The sequence below is a fragment of the Rhinolophus ferrumequinum genome, chromosome 3 (assembly GCF_004115265.2).
Source record: "Rhinolophus ferrumequinum isolate MPI-CBG mRhiFer1 chromosome 3, mRhiFer1_v1.p, whole genome shotgun sequence".
NCBI lineage: Eukaryota > Metazoa > Chordata > Mammalia > Chiroptera > Rhinolophidae > Rhinolophus > Rhinolophus ferrumequinum.
In genome coordinates, this window is record NC_046286.1 from 60,721,670 (window position 1) to 60,737,625 (window position 15,956).

The following is a 15,956-nucleotide window of genomic DNA, read 5'->3' on the forward strand; positions in this document are numbered from 1 at the left end:
TCCACTTCTGGGTATTTATCTGAAGAAATTCAAAACACTAATTCAAAAAGATATATGCACTTCTATGTTTATTGCAGCATTATTTACAATAGCCAAGATATGGAAGCATCCTATGTGTCCATCAATAGACAAACGGAAACAGAAGTTGTGGAACATATGTACAATGGATCATTAATCAGCCATTTAAAAAAAAGGATGAAATTTTGCCATTTGTGACAACATGGATGAACCTAGAGGGTATTATGCTAAGTGAAATAAGTCAGACAGAGAAAGAGAAATACCATATGATTTCTCTTATATGTGAAATCTGAAAAAACTAATGAATAAACAAAACAGAAACAAACATAGATGCAAAGAACAAATTGACGGTCACCAGATGTGAGGGAGGTTGAAAACATGGATGAAAAAAATGAAAGGGATTAAGAAGTACAAATTTCTATAAAAAATAGTCATGGGATGTGAAATACAGCATAGGGAAATATAGTCAATAACATTGTAATAACTATATATGGTATCAGATGGGTACTAGACTTATTGGGGTGATCACTTTGTAAGTTATATAAATGTCTAATCACTATGTTGTACACCTGAAACTAATATAATATTGTGTTAACTGTAATTGAAGATTAAATTTTTAAAAACAACAAAAAAAAGTGTGCAAAAAAAAAAAGAAAAAGAATCTAAGTTTATCCTTCCCTGTTGTCCTCCTAGGCTAAACATATAGCCACTCTTACTATATGTATCGTTTTTTTAAATGTTCTGAGGCTGTCTTGAGCACATGCCTCAGTTTTTCATTATTTGTAATGCTTGCTCAATACCACAATAACTTTCCTAAGCTCATGCATTTGTCTTATCCCAAGACAAGGTCTCACATGGTGCTTGGAACAGAATTGGTTGGGTTCAGCAAAAGTTTGCAGAATGACATAGATTCCAACTTTACTATTTATGCATGTGTTCTTTATATATATCAAAACTACTTCCAAAGAAAGAAAAAAGGCAACATTTCTGTTCATCCTTGGGAGCCTGGAACCCACACATGGAGTCATGGTTAACTGTTTGCAAGTCCATAACTCAGGGATGCTAAGTGGGGAAGGAGCACCTCCTGTCAGCATCTAGCCGCGAGGGCAGACAATGTCACAACACATTTGCCCGTGTGAACTTGCTGCCCTTAGCCCTTCCCACTGACCACTTTCCCATGCTAAGTTATTTTGGGGCTGGTGGGACAAAAAGCACTCAGCCCCTGGGTTACTCTCCATCTTGTGATAAGAAAGAAACACTAACTCTCACTGGAAGACATATTTGATTTATGGCCTGGTCAAATTTCTATAATGATAGACACTCTGGTACACCTTTTATTGACATGGGTAGGCATCTGAGACCCACAGCAAGAACCAAAGGAATCAGTTCTTTAGCCCTAGCTTTTTCAGGATTTCTTAGTCCCTTAGTTTTGTAGTCTCTCAACCACTCAACAGTGATGAGTAAATGTCCAAGAGTCTTAATTAGAGGAGAGTGAAGAACAATCACTCATACACAATGTGGTCTCATTGTCTAAATTCTAACAACATGGGCCTAAAAGCTATAATGGAACGATCTCTTCCCACTGCAGCCTGGGGAAAACTGTCTAGATATCCTTGGTCCCGGGCCAGTCCTGACTGCTCCCAGGGCTCTCAGAGAGGCAGCATGGGCCTCCAGCAGGAGAGCTCTGAAGACCTGCAGCAGCTTCCTCAGCAGCAGCTTCACCTACCCTGGGAGGGCAGAGACACTTGGGACCACCAGCAGGCCCGGGGAGGACAAATGGACAAAGCCTACCTGACTCCATCCTGCCTTCCTGGCTCTCCTGGGCTTCTTCGGAGGTACTGGAGCCCCTGGGGAAGGGCTGGTGGCTGAAGAGGTCATCACACAGGAGGCTTCGGCACAGCTTGGCGAGGAAGCGGAGGACATACCCCACGCTGTTAACTACAGGGAGACTCCGCAGGTGCTGTTTCCCATCAAAGGATGCTGAGACTGGAAAACCACAGAGACAGCAGATCAGAACAGGGCGCTGGACAAAGCCACAAGTCCATCAGCCCTGGGGAAGAGCTTTTTGTGTGTGTAGTTTTGTTTGGTTTTTGACAAGGCTTTATTTAGATTTCACCTGGTTTTCCACGAATGTCCTGTTTGTGTTCCAGGCTCTCAACTAGGAGACCACATTGGGTGTAGTTGTCATCTTCTTAGTGCCTCTGGTTTGTGACTGTTTCTCAGTCTTTCCTTATTTTTCATGACCTTGATAGTTTTGAAGAGTAATGGTCAGGTATTTTGTAAAATGTCCCTCAATTTGGGTTTGTCTGATGTTTTTCTTACGATTTGACTGGAGTGATGGGTTTTGGGGGAAAGGAAGACCACAGAGGTGAAGTGTCCTCCTCATCGTATCAGGTCAGGGATACATGATATCCACATGACATCACGGGGGTGTTAACATTCATCCCTTGGCCAACATGGCGTTTGCCACACTTCTCCACTACACTCTCCATTTTCTTAGTTCCTTGGAAATAAGTCACAAGATCCTGTCCACACTCAAGAATAATGGAAGGAGGCAGCTCTACCTCCTGGAGAGGAGAGAGCCTCTATAGTATTTGGAATTCTTCTGTAGGGAAGAATTGTCCCTTCTCCTCCATTTATTTATTTATTTGTTTGTTTGTTTGTTTATTAGATTGTTTCTTAATAGCAATACAGACTTGGTACATTTATTATGTACTGTGGGTTATCCAATAGTATAGTATTTATTTTGCTGCTCAAATTGTGCCAGCTTTTATCTTTGAGAGATTTCAGGTTGACTCCTATGTCCCTATGACATGCCCCCATTTATTATTTTATTTCATTATTTTTTTTAGTAATTCTTTGGTTACTGACACTTTAATATGGTCCAGGTTCACCTTGTGTTTTCCCTGTCCCAGCCCTAATATCAGCCATTTCTCCAGGAGCCCTGGTTCCTTTTATTGAAGAGCGATATTTAGAAACCAAGATTTGAGCTCTGGATGTGCTCATTGCTACTGGGGTGTCAGCAGTTCTGGGGAGAGCTGCTAAGAAGTGTATGTATATATAAACTCTCCTATTATAATCATTTCTCTATCTAGATATATCTAAGGTAGATAGATATAAATAGATGATAGATAGATAGATAGATAGATAGATAGATAGATAGATAGATAGATAGATAGATAGAGATAGATAGATAGATTCAAAACAACCTGAGTTTGTACTGAGGTCTCCAACACTTAACTACCATCAAAGAGTTCAGGATTCATTCTAGCCTTCTGGGGAAGGAGTCTTTATAAAAAAGAACAATAATATCTCCAGAGTGAGGCTAGATCAAACTCGATTTCTATAAGGTTTCAGAATTTGGAAGAAACACCAGTTTCTCCCAGCCCAGAGCATGTTCCTTTCTGTAATTCCCCTCACAGCCCTCTCTCACCCCAAGAAGCTTGCACACCAACCCCAGCATGAAGAACACACAAGGAGATCCCAAACAAGACATTCTGCTCCCTCTTAGGCCTCCGACACTCGGTGTCAGCACCTGGAGGGCAGCCTGGTTTTTCACATTGTATCTCCCAAAGGCAGGAAGACAGCAAGAGCAGAGGCAAAGAGAGCTAGTTTTGATTTCAGAACTAAAAACAAACAAACAAACAAAAAACCCAGATAAACAAATTAAAAAAACCCATTTGAATAATTGATCAAAAAAAAATCCATTTCTTTTGTGTAGCTCTTTATAGTGTGATAAGTGCTTTCCTATCCATCACCTCATTTAGACTTCCTGACTGTCCTATGAGGACAGTGGGCAAAAGGTTTTTACCTTACGTGATAGATGAGTAAACTGTGGAGAGGGCCTTGAGTGGTTTTTCCAGCTCATGTGGCCTCTAAGTAGATTTGCCTGTCATTTTCATACTCCAGGTGACACTGATTGATAAAACCAGCCAAAGAGCTCCCAAGATGCTCTCACCAAGGGAGTTATCTTGGCCATTCAGATGCTATAGACATTCCCTCTTAGCATGGGTACTTCTGCTTGCCTCCACTACTTTAAAAAACTGGGTGTGTTGGAACTTGAACCCATAGCAGGAGGGTCTGGGGTATCAGGCCTGTTGCATAAGTCAATGTGTATATACATTCCTGGAGGTGCCTGGGAGATCACACAAGTGGGAAAATTCTATCTGCTGGAGGAGGACCTGGAATTTGTGAGATTGTAAAGTCTACCCCTGTGGGAGAGGGTGGCTAAGGCGGAGCATCCCAGCAAGTGTGTGGGGGATGGGTTGTGATACGCTCTTCTCAACCCTTGGGGTGGCCCACGGCCCAGCCATGGCAGTTGGTTCCTTTATCCTATGGTGCCAGCACCAATGTTCCCATTCTCTGTGTATGGGCATATGTGGAAAGCAGTGCCGCAAGGATCAGCTTCTAGATGGAGAGTGGGAGAGTCTAGCTCTTTCTCCTGAGTCCTTCCCTAACCCTCCTTGGGACTGTCACTTATCATTGCTGAGTTCCCATCACTATTAGTGACATGAAAGACCATCTTGCCACTTTGTGACCTCAGTGTGGTGACATGAGGAGTCCCCTCAGCGCTACTGCATTCTCAGGGACATAAGACCAAGTGCTCAGCTCTGGCCTTCATGGGAATCCTTCAGCCAAGGGACACTTGGCGAGGCTCTGCCCACACTCGCGTTGGTGCGAGGTACTGCAGGAACTCCTCCCCAGCGCTAAGGGCCCTGAGGCCACAAAAAGGCAGAGCAGGAAAGTAGGGAAAATGGGGTCAGCTGTCCCTGCTTTGGGGGCGGAGACCATAAAGAGTCAGTCAGATGGGATTCACTCAAGAGGGTGAAGCTTCCTTTTAGCACAAGGTCTATATCTTGAGGCCTGCTGGTTAGCAAGGAAAAGGACAAGGTCTTTGATCTTAGACTGCAGCCAAGGATGGAGAACCTGGCTCTCAGACAGAAACCAGGAGAAGAACAGCCCAGGGGCTCTTGGAGGGCCTGACAGCAGGAGTCTCCTTTTGGCCTCTCTTGGTGCAGTTCTTCTTCCTTCTGTCTCTGTTCGTGTCTGCTAAAGTCTCTTAAAAGTCATCCTGGGTCAGACACATGCACCAGACCTTGCCAAGTTCTATTTTAATCAATTACCAGCAAGTTAGACCCAGCTTCCTGCTCAGAGGGAACTCCAGAGGAGCGCGGAATCAATCAGAGCTGGGGAAGCTATGTTGGACACACTTCCCAGCCCCAGGCCCCGGGGATCTGAAGTTAAATAAAATGCCCCTACTTGGGTTCTTCAGGAAGCAGCCACATTACAGACCTCTCTCCCCTGACCCTTTCTTAACCAGCCAGCAGCGTCACCTGCACGGCCCCCTTTCCTTGGTGATATGAAGGCCAAGTTCACAAGGCTGGGCCAGAGAAGATACCGGGCTCTCCCCTTGGAGTCAAGACACCTTACAAAGGCCTGATGCTCCAGGGCTTAAGGGCGGGTATTTTAAACAAGGTGGTCAGGAAAGGGCCTTTGAGGAGAAGCCTAAAGGAAATCCAGGAGCAAGTCACAGAGACAGCTGCAGAAAAGCATTCCGGAAAGAGAGAACAGCAGGTGCACAGACCCTGGGGAAGAAGCATGGCTGGAGGGCAGAGGGAGTACAGCAAGTTGGCCGCCATGGCCAGAGCAGAGTGGGGGACTCTAGAGAAGTGACCAAGAGATCAAAGATGTGGTCAGGGCCGGGTCACACAAGAGACTCTAGGCCCTTCTAAGGCTTTTTCTCAGAGTGACATGGGAGCCACTGAGGGTTTAGGGCAGAAAAGGGGCATGATCTGACTTGTATTCTTAAAGAACTAGAGTGGTTGCTATGGGTAGTGAAAGGTGGCTGGATTCTGGATATATTTTGAAGTGAGAGCAATAGGATTTACTTAAGGGGTGGAAGTCGGGGGTAGTAGAAAGAAAAGAGTCAAGGGTGAGGTTTCAGATATCCAGTCTTCTTGTCCAGGTCTGGAAGCATCTTCTCCTTGAGCCCTGAGAGAGCCTTCAGCCCACAGGCTCATGAAGAGCCCTGGCGCCCCACAGGTGGCTGATAGACCCTGGCCACACCACTGTCCCCCAAGCCTAAGAATGGCTGCTTTCCTCTTCAGAGACTCCCACGGCCTTCCTCCTACAACCCGTACCGGAGCCTTACCTGACACCATCTCGCCACCGTAGCCCTGCTTGACCAGAGAGAAGACCAGCTTCTGCTGGTGGGCACAGTCGATGCACGCTTGCACTGCCTGCTGCAGGACCGCCGACGGCCGTTCGGGCCCGAAGTGCTCAGGGAGCTGCTGCACTTTCCTCCTCTCCAGGTAGGGCCCTGCGTCAGCTTGCTTGTTGATGTAGAGGCAGACTGTGGAAACAGAGACCCACAAAGCCCTCAGCATCGATGCACACTGGGCCAGGGGGCTCAGCCATGCCTCAGCCATACCCCCTTGGCCCTGGCCTTGGGAGAGCTGAAAAAGGGCCAAAGTGGGACTGATTCTTCCCACTTCCTATTAAAAGAGGCAAGGTTGCCAATCATCCCAACGGCCGGGGCTTGCTCTCAAGAGGGCCTCTTGGTTGGGGACAGATGGGCAGGTGGGTGAAATCTGATGTACTCCTATCTGAATTGTAGACAGTTACGGAGGCCCATGTGGACCACGTCTATAAACACATTTCCATGCTGGGCACGTACACATACAAAATATTCCCTCCTCCTCCAAGGATGCTATCAAGCTACACATAACGTTTGCCACGTTTTTTGTTAACTTTTGATGAATAATAAAAAAAAAAATCAAGATGATGTTGATTGCTCGAAAAACTATGTATTCAACTTCTAAAGAGCATGCTATTTTACAATTTCAGAGAAAATAAACAGTCAGCCGCCCGTTTCTGTGAGCCCCATCAATGGTTTCCACACTTTTAAAGTAACATACGCCATCAGAAAAAATTTTGAGCACGTGCCCAAAAATGTGTTTATTTATGTATACGTTATACACATTTTTGTATTAATGTATTGTGTACACTTAAAAACATGACCAAGAAATCGAAATGTTAAAGGATGAGATACAAACAAATGTTAATAGTAGGTACCATGTTTTCTCCTGTACACTAATGACTCTCCTCTTGGGTTTCCCGCCCCACCCCCCGACCCCAGAGTGTGAGCATCTTGCCTTGCAGACCAGTAATGCAAAGGAGTGTTGAAGAGGGACTTAAAGAGGAGCCCAGGAGGACTTTGGAAGTATAGAGTGGTAATACCAAAGGTGAAGGACATTTGTTTTTATTGACCACCTATTATGGTCCAGGCTCTTTGGATATTTTATCTTATTTAATTCTTAAGACAAGCCTGGGAATAAGGCATTATTACTTCACTAATGAAGAAACTGAAGTTTCCAGTGGTGAGATGGATGCTCATACAGTTTGTAATTAGTGGTGTGGTGGGGATTTGGACTCAAGTCTTTCTGATGTCAAGGCCTGTGCTCTTCTCACTCCGCCAGGCTGCCTTCTTTTTCTACTCATCCCAGATGATTAAAGAAATATAATGAAAAAGAGCCTTTCATACCAGACGCTGTGTAAGGCCTTACAGAGAAAATGGTGAACCAAACCATTTTCAGAGCTTCACAGAGCTTAGGGCCCCGGGGGGAGGCTGACCTACTCAGAGAGTCACAGGAACTGATGTGGGCCTGTGGCAGTGAGAAACATGGGGAGGCACTAGGAGAGCCCATCTGGGGACCCTGGCAGGAAGCCAGTGAAGGATTTCTGGAGGGAGGTATGCCTGAGCTGGGATACAAGGGAGGAATAGGGTGACCAGAGGGAAGGTCATGCTAGATAGAGGGAAGAGAATACGCTAAGATCATATGGCGGGTCCTAGAGACTGAGGAGAGCAAAGGGCTGAATCACAAAGGGACAAAGCCTGCGGAGCCTTGGTGGTCATATTAACAAGTTTGGTCTTTACCTAAGAGCAGTGGGAGGAGAATGAAGGGATTTAAGTGGGACCAGAGTGGGAGTGGAGTTGTGGTGAGGGGGAACTGTGTGTGTGTGTGTGTGTGTGTGTGTGTGTGTGTGTGTGTGTAGAGAAACAGAGAGAGAGAGAGAGAGAGAGAGAGAGAGAGAGAGAAGCCATCTGACTGCTGTGTCTCTTACAAAGGACCTGTTGGTTGGTGGGTGCCCCGTGACACAGACTGGCCTAGGCACGACCTGATTGGATAGGAGTGTGCCGGGTGGGATTAAGGGAGATTAGGCTCCTTAGGAGATCTGGAAGTACAAACACAGGGATGGAAACTCTTCAAGGTGATCAGGCTCACTACTGATGCTAAGTAAACCGCACTCTAAAAAGAAAAACCTGGACCATCAACTGCTCTTTCTAGTCCCACCCCAAGACAACCAGCTGAACTCAAGATGCATTGAAAACCAAGTTTCAAATAATCCAAACTGTGAGACACTTAAACTCATGTTCTCAGAGAATCTGGTCATCCTATCTACTATCTGGCTAACATACTAAATCCTTCTTTTGAGCTATCTTGGTGGCAGCTTTCTAATTCACAAAGTAACTGTTAGATGATGGGCAGACCATCACAGTCTTGGAGTTCATTTGCCTGACCTACCTGTGAGAGCCTGTGGGGCTGCCAAGCTGGGTATGGTGGCTGCGTCCAGAGGGATGGAACTGAGGTCAGGCTCCGGTGTACTCCGCGGAGGTGAGAGGGCTAAAGGAGTCATGAGAACCCGAGACTTGAGCTGGAAGAGAGAGCCCATTTGGTCAATGACAAATCTGGCCATGCTCTCTACACCTTCTCAGAATCTTTCCTGGATGGCAGCTAACCATGGCAACTCTGTCATGCTTCCACATCTTTCTACTGTGCAGCTGTGGTAGCTGAACTTCAGATTCAAGTCCATGTTCAAGATTTATGTTTTAGGGTCACACACAGAGGTCAGCTCTTTGCCCCATCCTTACAGGGCAGCCACCCAGAAAATGACTGTGTCAGCCAATGGGTGTGAGAGCACATAGAAGTGTGAATAGTTGAAGTCTCTAAGCGCAGGATGCAGAATGGGGGGCAGTTCCCAGCCTGAGCCCCTGTGCTCCCTAGAATCCTATGGACAGGGCTTTCCCAACAGCCACCCAGAGGCTGAACCTGAAGCTCTCGTCACTCTCTGCTGAGCTTTCTGCTCACATCTGCATCCTGCTGGAAAAGAGAGCAGGAGCTGTTTCTCCCAAGGACTGACATACTGCTCTGTGTTTGTTTCCTGCAGTAGAGACTGGAAGGTAGCCTGAGTGTGGACAGGACAGGAGTGCATTCTCAACTGGTAAGAAGCAGCCACCTGGAAGGTCTCATTTGAAGCCACAAATGAGGAGCTGAAATTTGCTGTCATGGATTAAGGAGGAGATGCTGACTGATGAGGTCAACACCCACAAGTCGTTCTCCAAAACCAAGGTTTGACAGACGAGTTTCTGATCTTAGCTCTCCACCCGAAAATAGTAAGTCAGTCACTTCACCTCTTTACTACTGACCTATCCATGGACCCCACTCCAGATCAATTAAGTCAATCCCTGGAAGTGGGGCCCAGGTATCAAGAGTTTTTAAAGATACTCAGATGATTCCAATGCACAGAGGACTATTGCTCAACACTAGTGCTTTTCAACTTAAAGTTGCAATTAATCACCTGGAGTCTCATTAAAAATGCAGATTCTGCTTCAGGATTTCTGGGGTGGGACCTGGAGGTTCTGTGTTTCTAACAAGCTCCCAGGTAGTACTGATGCTGTTTGTCCATGGGCCACACTTTGAGTAGCAAGGGTATACGTTTTATTGTTAAGATAGATGGAGTTCCCATTCACATCTTAACTTGCCTCCCGGATTTTTAGGATAGAATAATAATAATAGTTATGGAGAAATAGTATTCCTACTGCTAGTTATGTAACCATTGTACATTGATTCATTTATTCATTCAACAAATATATATGGAGACCCTATTTTAAGCCAGACTCCCTTTTGGCTGCTGGGGATATGATAAGGAAAAAAAAGCAGACAAAAATCTTTGCCTTGTGTAAGTGACATCCTATGTCATTGGAGAGACAGACAATAAACAAAATAAATAAGTCAGTGATATAGCATGTTAGAGGGTGATAAGAGCTGAGGGTGAAAATAAAGATTGAAGGGGCATAAGAAGTACATTGACATTTTAAAATAGGGTGATTAAGGCCCTTCTTGGGTGACATTACACAAAGATTTGAAGGAGGTGAGGGAGAATATCATACCAGTGCCTATGGGAAGAATACCCCAGTTAATGAGAATATCAAGTGCAAAGGTCCTGAGGCAGGAGCTTGCCTGGAGTGTTTGTGTTCTGCAGGGAGGCCAGAGTGAGATGGGAGAGGTAGATAAAGCCAGCAGGGCTTTATAGGACACTTAAGTTCTCTGAGCTCTTGTGAACAGGATCTAAACTGACATGTTAACAATCTTTCTAACTGCTGTGTTGAGAAGAGATAAAAGGGGCAAAGGTTGGAGAACCAGTAATCTAGAGTAGACAAGAGATGATGATCAGTTGGATCAGGGTGATAGCAGTGGAAGTGATGAGAAGTGGACAGGTTTTGGATAGATTTTGAAGGTGAAACCAGCAAGGCTTACGGACACACTGGACATGGTGTGTGAGAGGGAGAGAAAGAAGTCAAAAATGATTCCAAGGGTTTGCGCCAGGAAGGCTGTAGGTGAACTGAGGGTTCTTTTTGGGAGGAAGTGGGGAGGAGGATGAGAGTGGAGAGGACTAGGGGAGACCAGGGATTAGTTTTGTACAGGTCAAGTTCAAGATGCCTAGATCTAAGTAGAGATTTAAGTAGGCAGGTGCATCTACTAGAGTGTGGAGATCTGGTGGAAAGAGTAAATGGAGATTTAATTTGAGAATCATCAATACAGGGTTGATATTTAACGCCATGATAATGGATGAGGTCATCAGAGAATTGAGTGTAGATGGAGAAGGATCTAAGCATTGAGCTCTGCAAGACTTCAACATAAAAAGGTTGGAGAGATGAGGAGGAACCAGAAAAAGAAACCAGGAAAGGCATCCAGTGGGGTAGAAAGACAACTGGGAAAGTGTGGCACTGTGGGAGCCAAATAAAAAAAAGTGTTTCTTGGAGGAGAGAATGATTAACCATGTCAAGTGCCTTCCATGTCAGTCAAGGAAGACTAGAAATGGCCATTACATGTAGCGACTTTTCAACAAGAGAGGTTGTGGTGCCGTGGGTGGGATGAGAACCTGATTGGAATAAACTCGAGAAATAATGGGAAGAGAGACATTGGGACCAGGAAGTAAAGTCAAGTCTTTCAAGGAGTCTTGTCTTAAAGGAGCACAGAGAATCAGCCATAAGAAGAGGGAAAGGTAGGATTAAAAGATTTTTGCCCCACAATGAGATCCCACCCATACTACACCCAATAGGATGGCTACTCTCAAAAATAAAAATAGCAAGGGTTAGTGAGGATTTGGAGAAATTGGAACACTTGTGCACTGTTGGTGGGAATGTAAAATAGTGCAGTATGGCAGTTCCTCAAAAATTTTCAATTAGAATTACTGAGCAATTTCACTTCTGGGTCTACAGCCAAAAGAATTGGAAGTGGGATCTCCAAGAGATAATTGTATATTCATACTCATAGCACCATTATTCACAACAGTCATTGTGGAAGCAACTGCAAAGATCCATTGACAGATGAATGGACAAACAAACTGTGGTATACATACAAGGAAATATCATTCAGCTTTAAAAAGGAATAAAATTCCTGTCACGTGCTACCACATGGATGAAACTTAAGCACATTATGCTACGTAAAATAAGCCAGTCACAAGACGACAAATACTCTATGATTTCACTAATAGGACACCTAGAGTAGTCAAATTCATTGAAACGGAAAATAGAATGGTGGTTGCCAGGGGCTGGAGGGAAGGGGGAATGAAGCGTTGTTTAATGGCTTTAGAGTCAGTTTTGCAGGGTGAAGCAGTTCTGGAGATCGGATGCAGAAGAAGATGGATACACTTAACGCTGCTCAACTATACGCATAGCCATGGTTATGATGCTACATCTTAGGCCGTGTGTTTTTTATCGAAATGTTTAGATTTTTTTTTGTTTTGTTTTTATTTTTGAGATGGGAGAAATATGTTTGGATGCTGATGGAAATAATCCAGTAGATAGAGGAAAATTGGTGATTCAGTGGAGAATGTGGACCGCTGCTGGCATCAGGCCTTTGAGTAGGTGAGAGGGCATGAGATTTAGTGAATAAATTGTGGGACCAGGCAGGCGGTGGCCTTAAAGAGGAACATGGACCTTTCACCTTTTGCAATAAGAAGGAAGGTAGAATATAAGGGTCTGGCTCTGGGATAGGTGGATGTGGAGACGAGAGCTTACAGAAGGTCTTTTCCAATGGCCTTTACTTTCTCAGTGATGCTGAAGCTGGGTGTGGGGGCAGAGGAGAGTATGTTAATGAACTAGGAGCCTGGGAGAAGTCGGGGAATGGAGGGAGGCTGAGCAGCATTGAGGGCACAGTGGGACATATGGAAATGAATTTAAATTCATTGAAATGAATTTAAAATGTGATCCATCAAAAGTGAGCACAGTGGCCGCCCAGGGCTCTACAGGTGCCCGGAGGTTCTTTCGAGAGACCCTGTATTAATCAGAAGCTATCATTAACAACAGAGATTTCATCTTATTCTGAGATTAGAATTTGAAAAATTAAAGGGCCCATCAAATAGCAATACACGGCTAAATATTATAAAAATAATTTAAAAGAAACCTCAGTGGTAGGAGTGAATCAGAAACCTGCTGTGACCCAGTCACCATGACTTTGGCGTGGTTTTCTCATCTGCCAGGTGTGACAAGGGCTGCAGCTACCCTGCCTGTTCTCCCAGGTCATGCTTCAAAAGTTCCCCTGATAGTCTTGCTAGGACTGATGTCCTGCTCTGCACTGCTTGTGATGGAGTGGCCAGTGGTGACAGGCCCTGAAGACCGTGGGCAGAGGCGCTGGGAAAGCCTTGGCTAAATCCTCCTTGAAGGGCTTAAAGCTCTCCAATCCGCTACCTTCAGAGAACGAGATGGTGGGAAAAAACAGGATTGGCAAGTGGTCGTTTTTTTCCCTCTGTAGTCTTTAAGCAAATCACACCAAGATCCTTGTAGTCCTTCCCTAGAAAGATGACGGTGATGATGATGATGATGGTGATGGCAGTTAAGTCTTAGATAACCAGACACTGTTTACTATTCATGTAAACCTCATACCGACACTAATATCTAATGCTTGCCCACTATTTTCATATTTATTACAGAGAGCTCTGTCCATTGAACTCACCTCCAATGAAGCTATATAATTAAAACTGGCTGTTACCTTTGGCCATCTTTTCTGCCCAGATGAAGCAATTAAAGGTATTGGATATAAGTCAGCTGGTTGCAGGGAAAACTGTCTGTATTCATCCGACCTCTAAAACAACTGCTGGGACATTTGAACAAAGAAAAAAATCTCATGCAGCTATGGGTGGTATATGACTTTTAAAAAATACCCTCTAGATAAGAGAATAACTAATCAGTAGGAATACCCTTTGACTTGGCACTCTAAAATTTCTCTCTCACCGCTTATTATAACTAATCAAAAATAACCTAACCTAGAAAAGGTGGTCACCCATGATTTTAGGAAGATTCTAAAGTAGATATGAGCCCACTGCTAGGAACATCCTTTGGTATGAGGTGGGGCCCAGTCTGTCAGTGCCTCTCCCTGTGTGTGGGGGATAATGCCCCGACCTATCCCGGCTGCTCTCTGGCAAGATGTGTGGCTTTGTCATTGTTTGGTTTTCAAAAACAAAAATTGTTTACTTGTTTTCAAATGGACAAAATAAAACGGAATGCTCCTATCTTGCTTTCTAATACTGTTCTTCCATAACAAGAACTAGGTCTCTTTGGAGAAATGGCTGAGTGTAGGATTAGGGCAGAGAGTAGGTGAGATAAGCCTGGAGCATCTGGTTGTACCAGTAAGTAAGAAAATACTGAACTAATACAACACAAGCACACAAGGATGGCGGTAGGTCATAGGGACACAGGAATCAACCGAAGGAGCTTCCAGTGGCCAAATCTGGAGCAAGACGAGCAACAAACAAAGAATGTAGTAATGGGCTATAATTTACAATGTACAATAAATATCCATGACTCCACACTAACATACATGAATGATTGACTAAGTAAATACATGGGACAGAATAGAAAAATCTCCTATGCATAAAAATTCCAAATAATCTCATTGTGGAGCATAACGCCCCACTCTTTGAATGTGAGCTGCACGTAGTGACTTCCTTCCAAAGAGGACAGTGTGGAAATGGGGGTGGGAAATGTAACTTTACAGTAGAGAAATTTGTCACACACCACCTCAGCCAGGTGATCAAGGTCACCACCCACAGTGAAATGCCCTGGCAATAGTATATACTGTTGATATTACATAATAGGAACGACATCTTACCTGTGAGATCTTCTTCCCCAAAACCCCAAACTCCAGTCTAATCATGAGAAAAACATCAGCCAAACCCAAACTGCAGAACATTTTACAAAATACTTGACCAATACTCTTCAAAACTGCCAACATCATCAAAACCAAGGAAAGTGTGAGAAACTTTCACAGCCCAGAGGAGCCTAAAGAGACACAATGAGTAAATGCAACGTGGTATCCTGAATGGATCATGGAATGGAAAAGGAAAAAACTAATGAATCTGAACAAACTATGCACATTACTTAATAATAATGTATTATTGGGTGGCTAGTTGTGACAAATGTACCATAGTAGTGTGTATATGTTAACAATAGGGAAAACTGGGCGTGGGTATATGAGAATTCTAGTTCGATCTTTGTAACTCTTTTGTAAATCTAAAATTATTCTAAAATATAGTTTATTTTAAAACTATTAAAAACAGGATCTGGCCGAAGAAACTGGGTAAACTGGAAAGGAAGGAGGGAAGAAAAGCATAAGACTGGAAGATTCGCTGCCCAGTATTCCTAGCTCTGACATAAAGAAGCTAATCCTTGGCCTGCAAAGCCAACAACCCTGTACAGATGCTGGCAAAGTTGGCAGCTTTACCTGAAGTTCAAAATCTCCATCAAACAGGTTTGGTGACTCCCTTTCCGCGGCGTGGTTGCCAGTGGCTGGAGGGGCTGTGCTTGGCCTGGTTAGCATTGGTGGGAAGAAGCAGAGGAGTAAAGAGCCAGGTCCTGCCAGCTGGAGTCTCCACCAAAGGGGGCCGGGGAATCTGGGATCAGTGCCTCTTGTTTTTTTGTTTACAGATCCAAAATAAAGGCCTGGAGAGTTTCTTGCTCCAACTGTCTTTCAGGGGAAGACCTTCTCTAAGACATTTGTTAGAGAGTCACTGGAAAGAGTTGGAAGGGCATCTGTTTGCAAACTGAGAGGTGTAGACAGGGGACATGAAAGGAGAAGGAGTCAGTGATGTAAAATTCAAACATTTTTCTAGATATATGCAAGTGTGACAGAAATGGAAGTAGTAACTAAACGGTGTTTGAGAGATTGACAGCGAATGGTTGGTAATCAGAGGATAGAGATTGTGGTTGGGGGAGTAAGAAGATGTGCAGAGGCTGCCTGCACATCAGCAGAGGATGAACCAACAACAAAGCAAAATGTAAAAGTAAGTCTGGGGTGGTGGTGGACACGTACAATAGCACCCTAGCTTTTCCATCTGGGTTAAAGTCCAGGTCAGCGCTCAATTAACCCTGTCCTAAGTCTTGTTATGTGGGCTTTCTTTTGGAGCCTGCTTTCCCTGATCTGTAAGGTAAGGATAATAATACCTCCTCACAGAGAGGTGACAAGAATTCACTGTAAACATTAAACATAGGGTTGATGCAAAGTGAGAACTCAATAAATGTATATTATCATGATTGCTGTTAGTATTATTATTGCTACTTGACATTTCAGAAATGCAAATGAGTTCCAAGTTTCTTG

The 15,956-nt window shown here is 44.3% G+C and overlaps 1 protein-coding gene across 7 annotated transcripts in view; it reads right to left on the bottom strand.

The window, feature by feature from the left end:
* SCML4 (Scm polycomb group protein like 4) overlaps positions 1-15,956 on the bottom strand; it is a 122,111-nt gene that overhangs the window by 54,516 nt on the left and 51,639 nt on the right. For all 7 annotated transcript variants that reach the window (XR_004422678.1, XR_004422677.1, XM_033102761.1 and 4 more), the window contains 3 exons: positions 8,604-8,733; positions 6,170-6,370; positions 1,810-2,004 (listed from right to left, as the gene is read on the bottom strand). Coding sequence is in view for 5 of the 7 variants with exons in the window: in XM_033102761.1 (XP_032958652.1) it covers positions 1,810-2,004; positions 6,170-6,370; positions 8,604-8,733 (526 nt within the window). In the remaining 2 variants the exon portion in view is untranslated. The remainder of the gene's footprint in view (positions 1-1,809; positions 2,005-6,169; positions 6,371-8,603; positions 8,734-15,956) is intronic.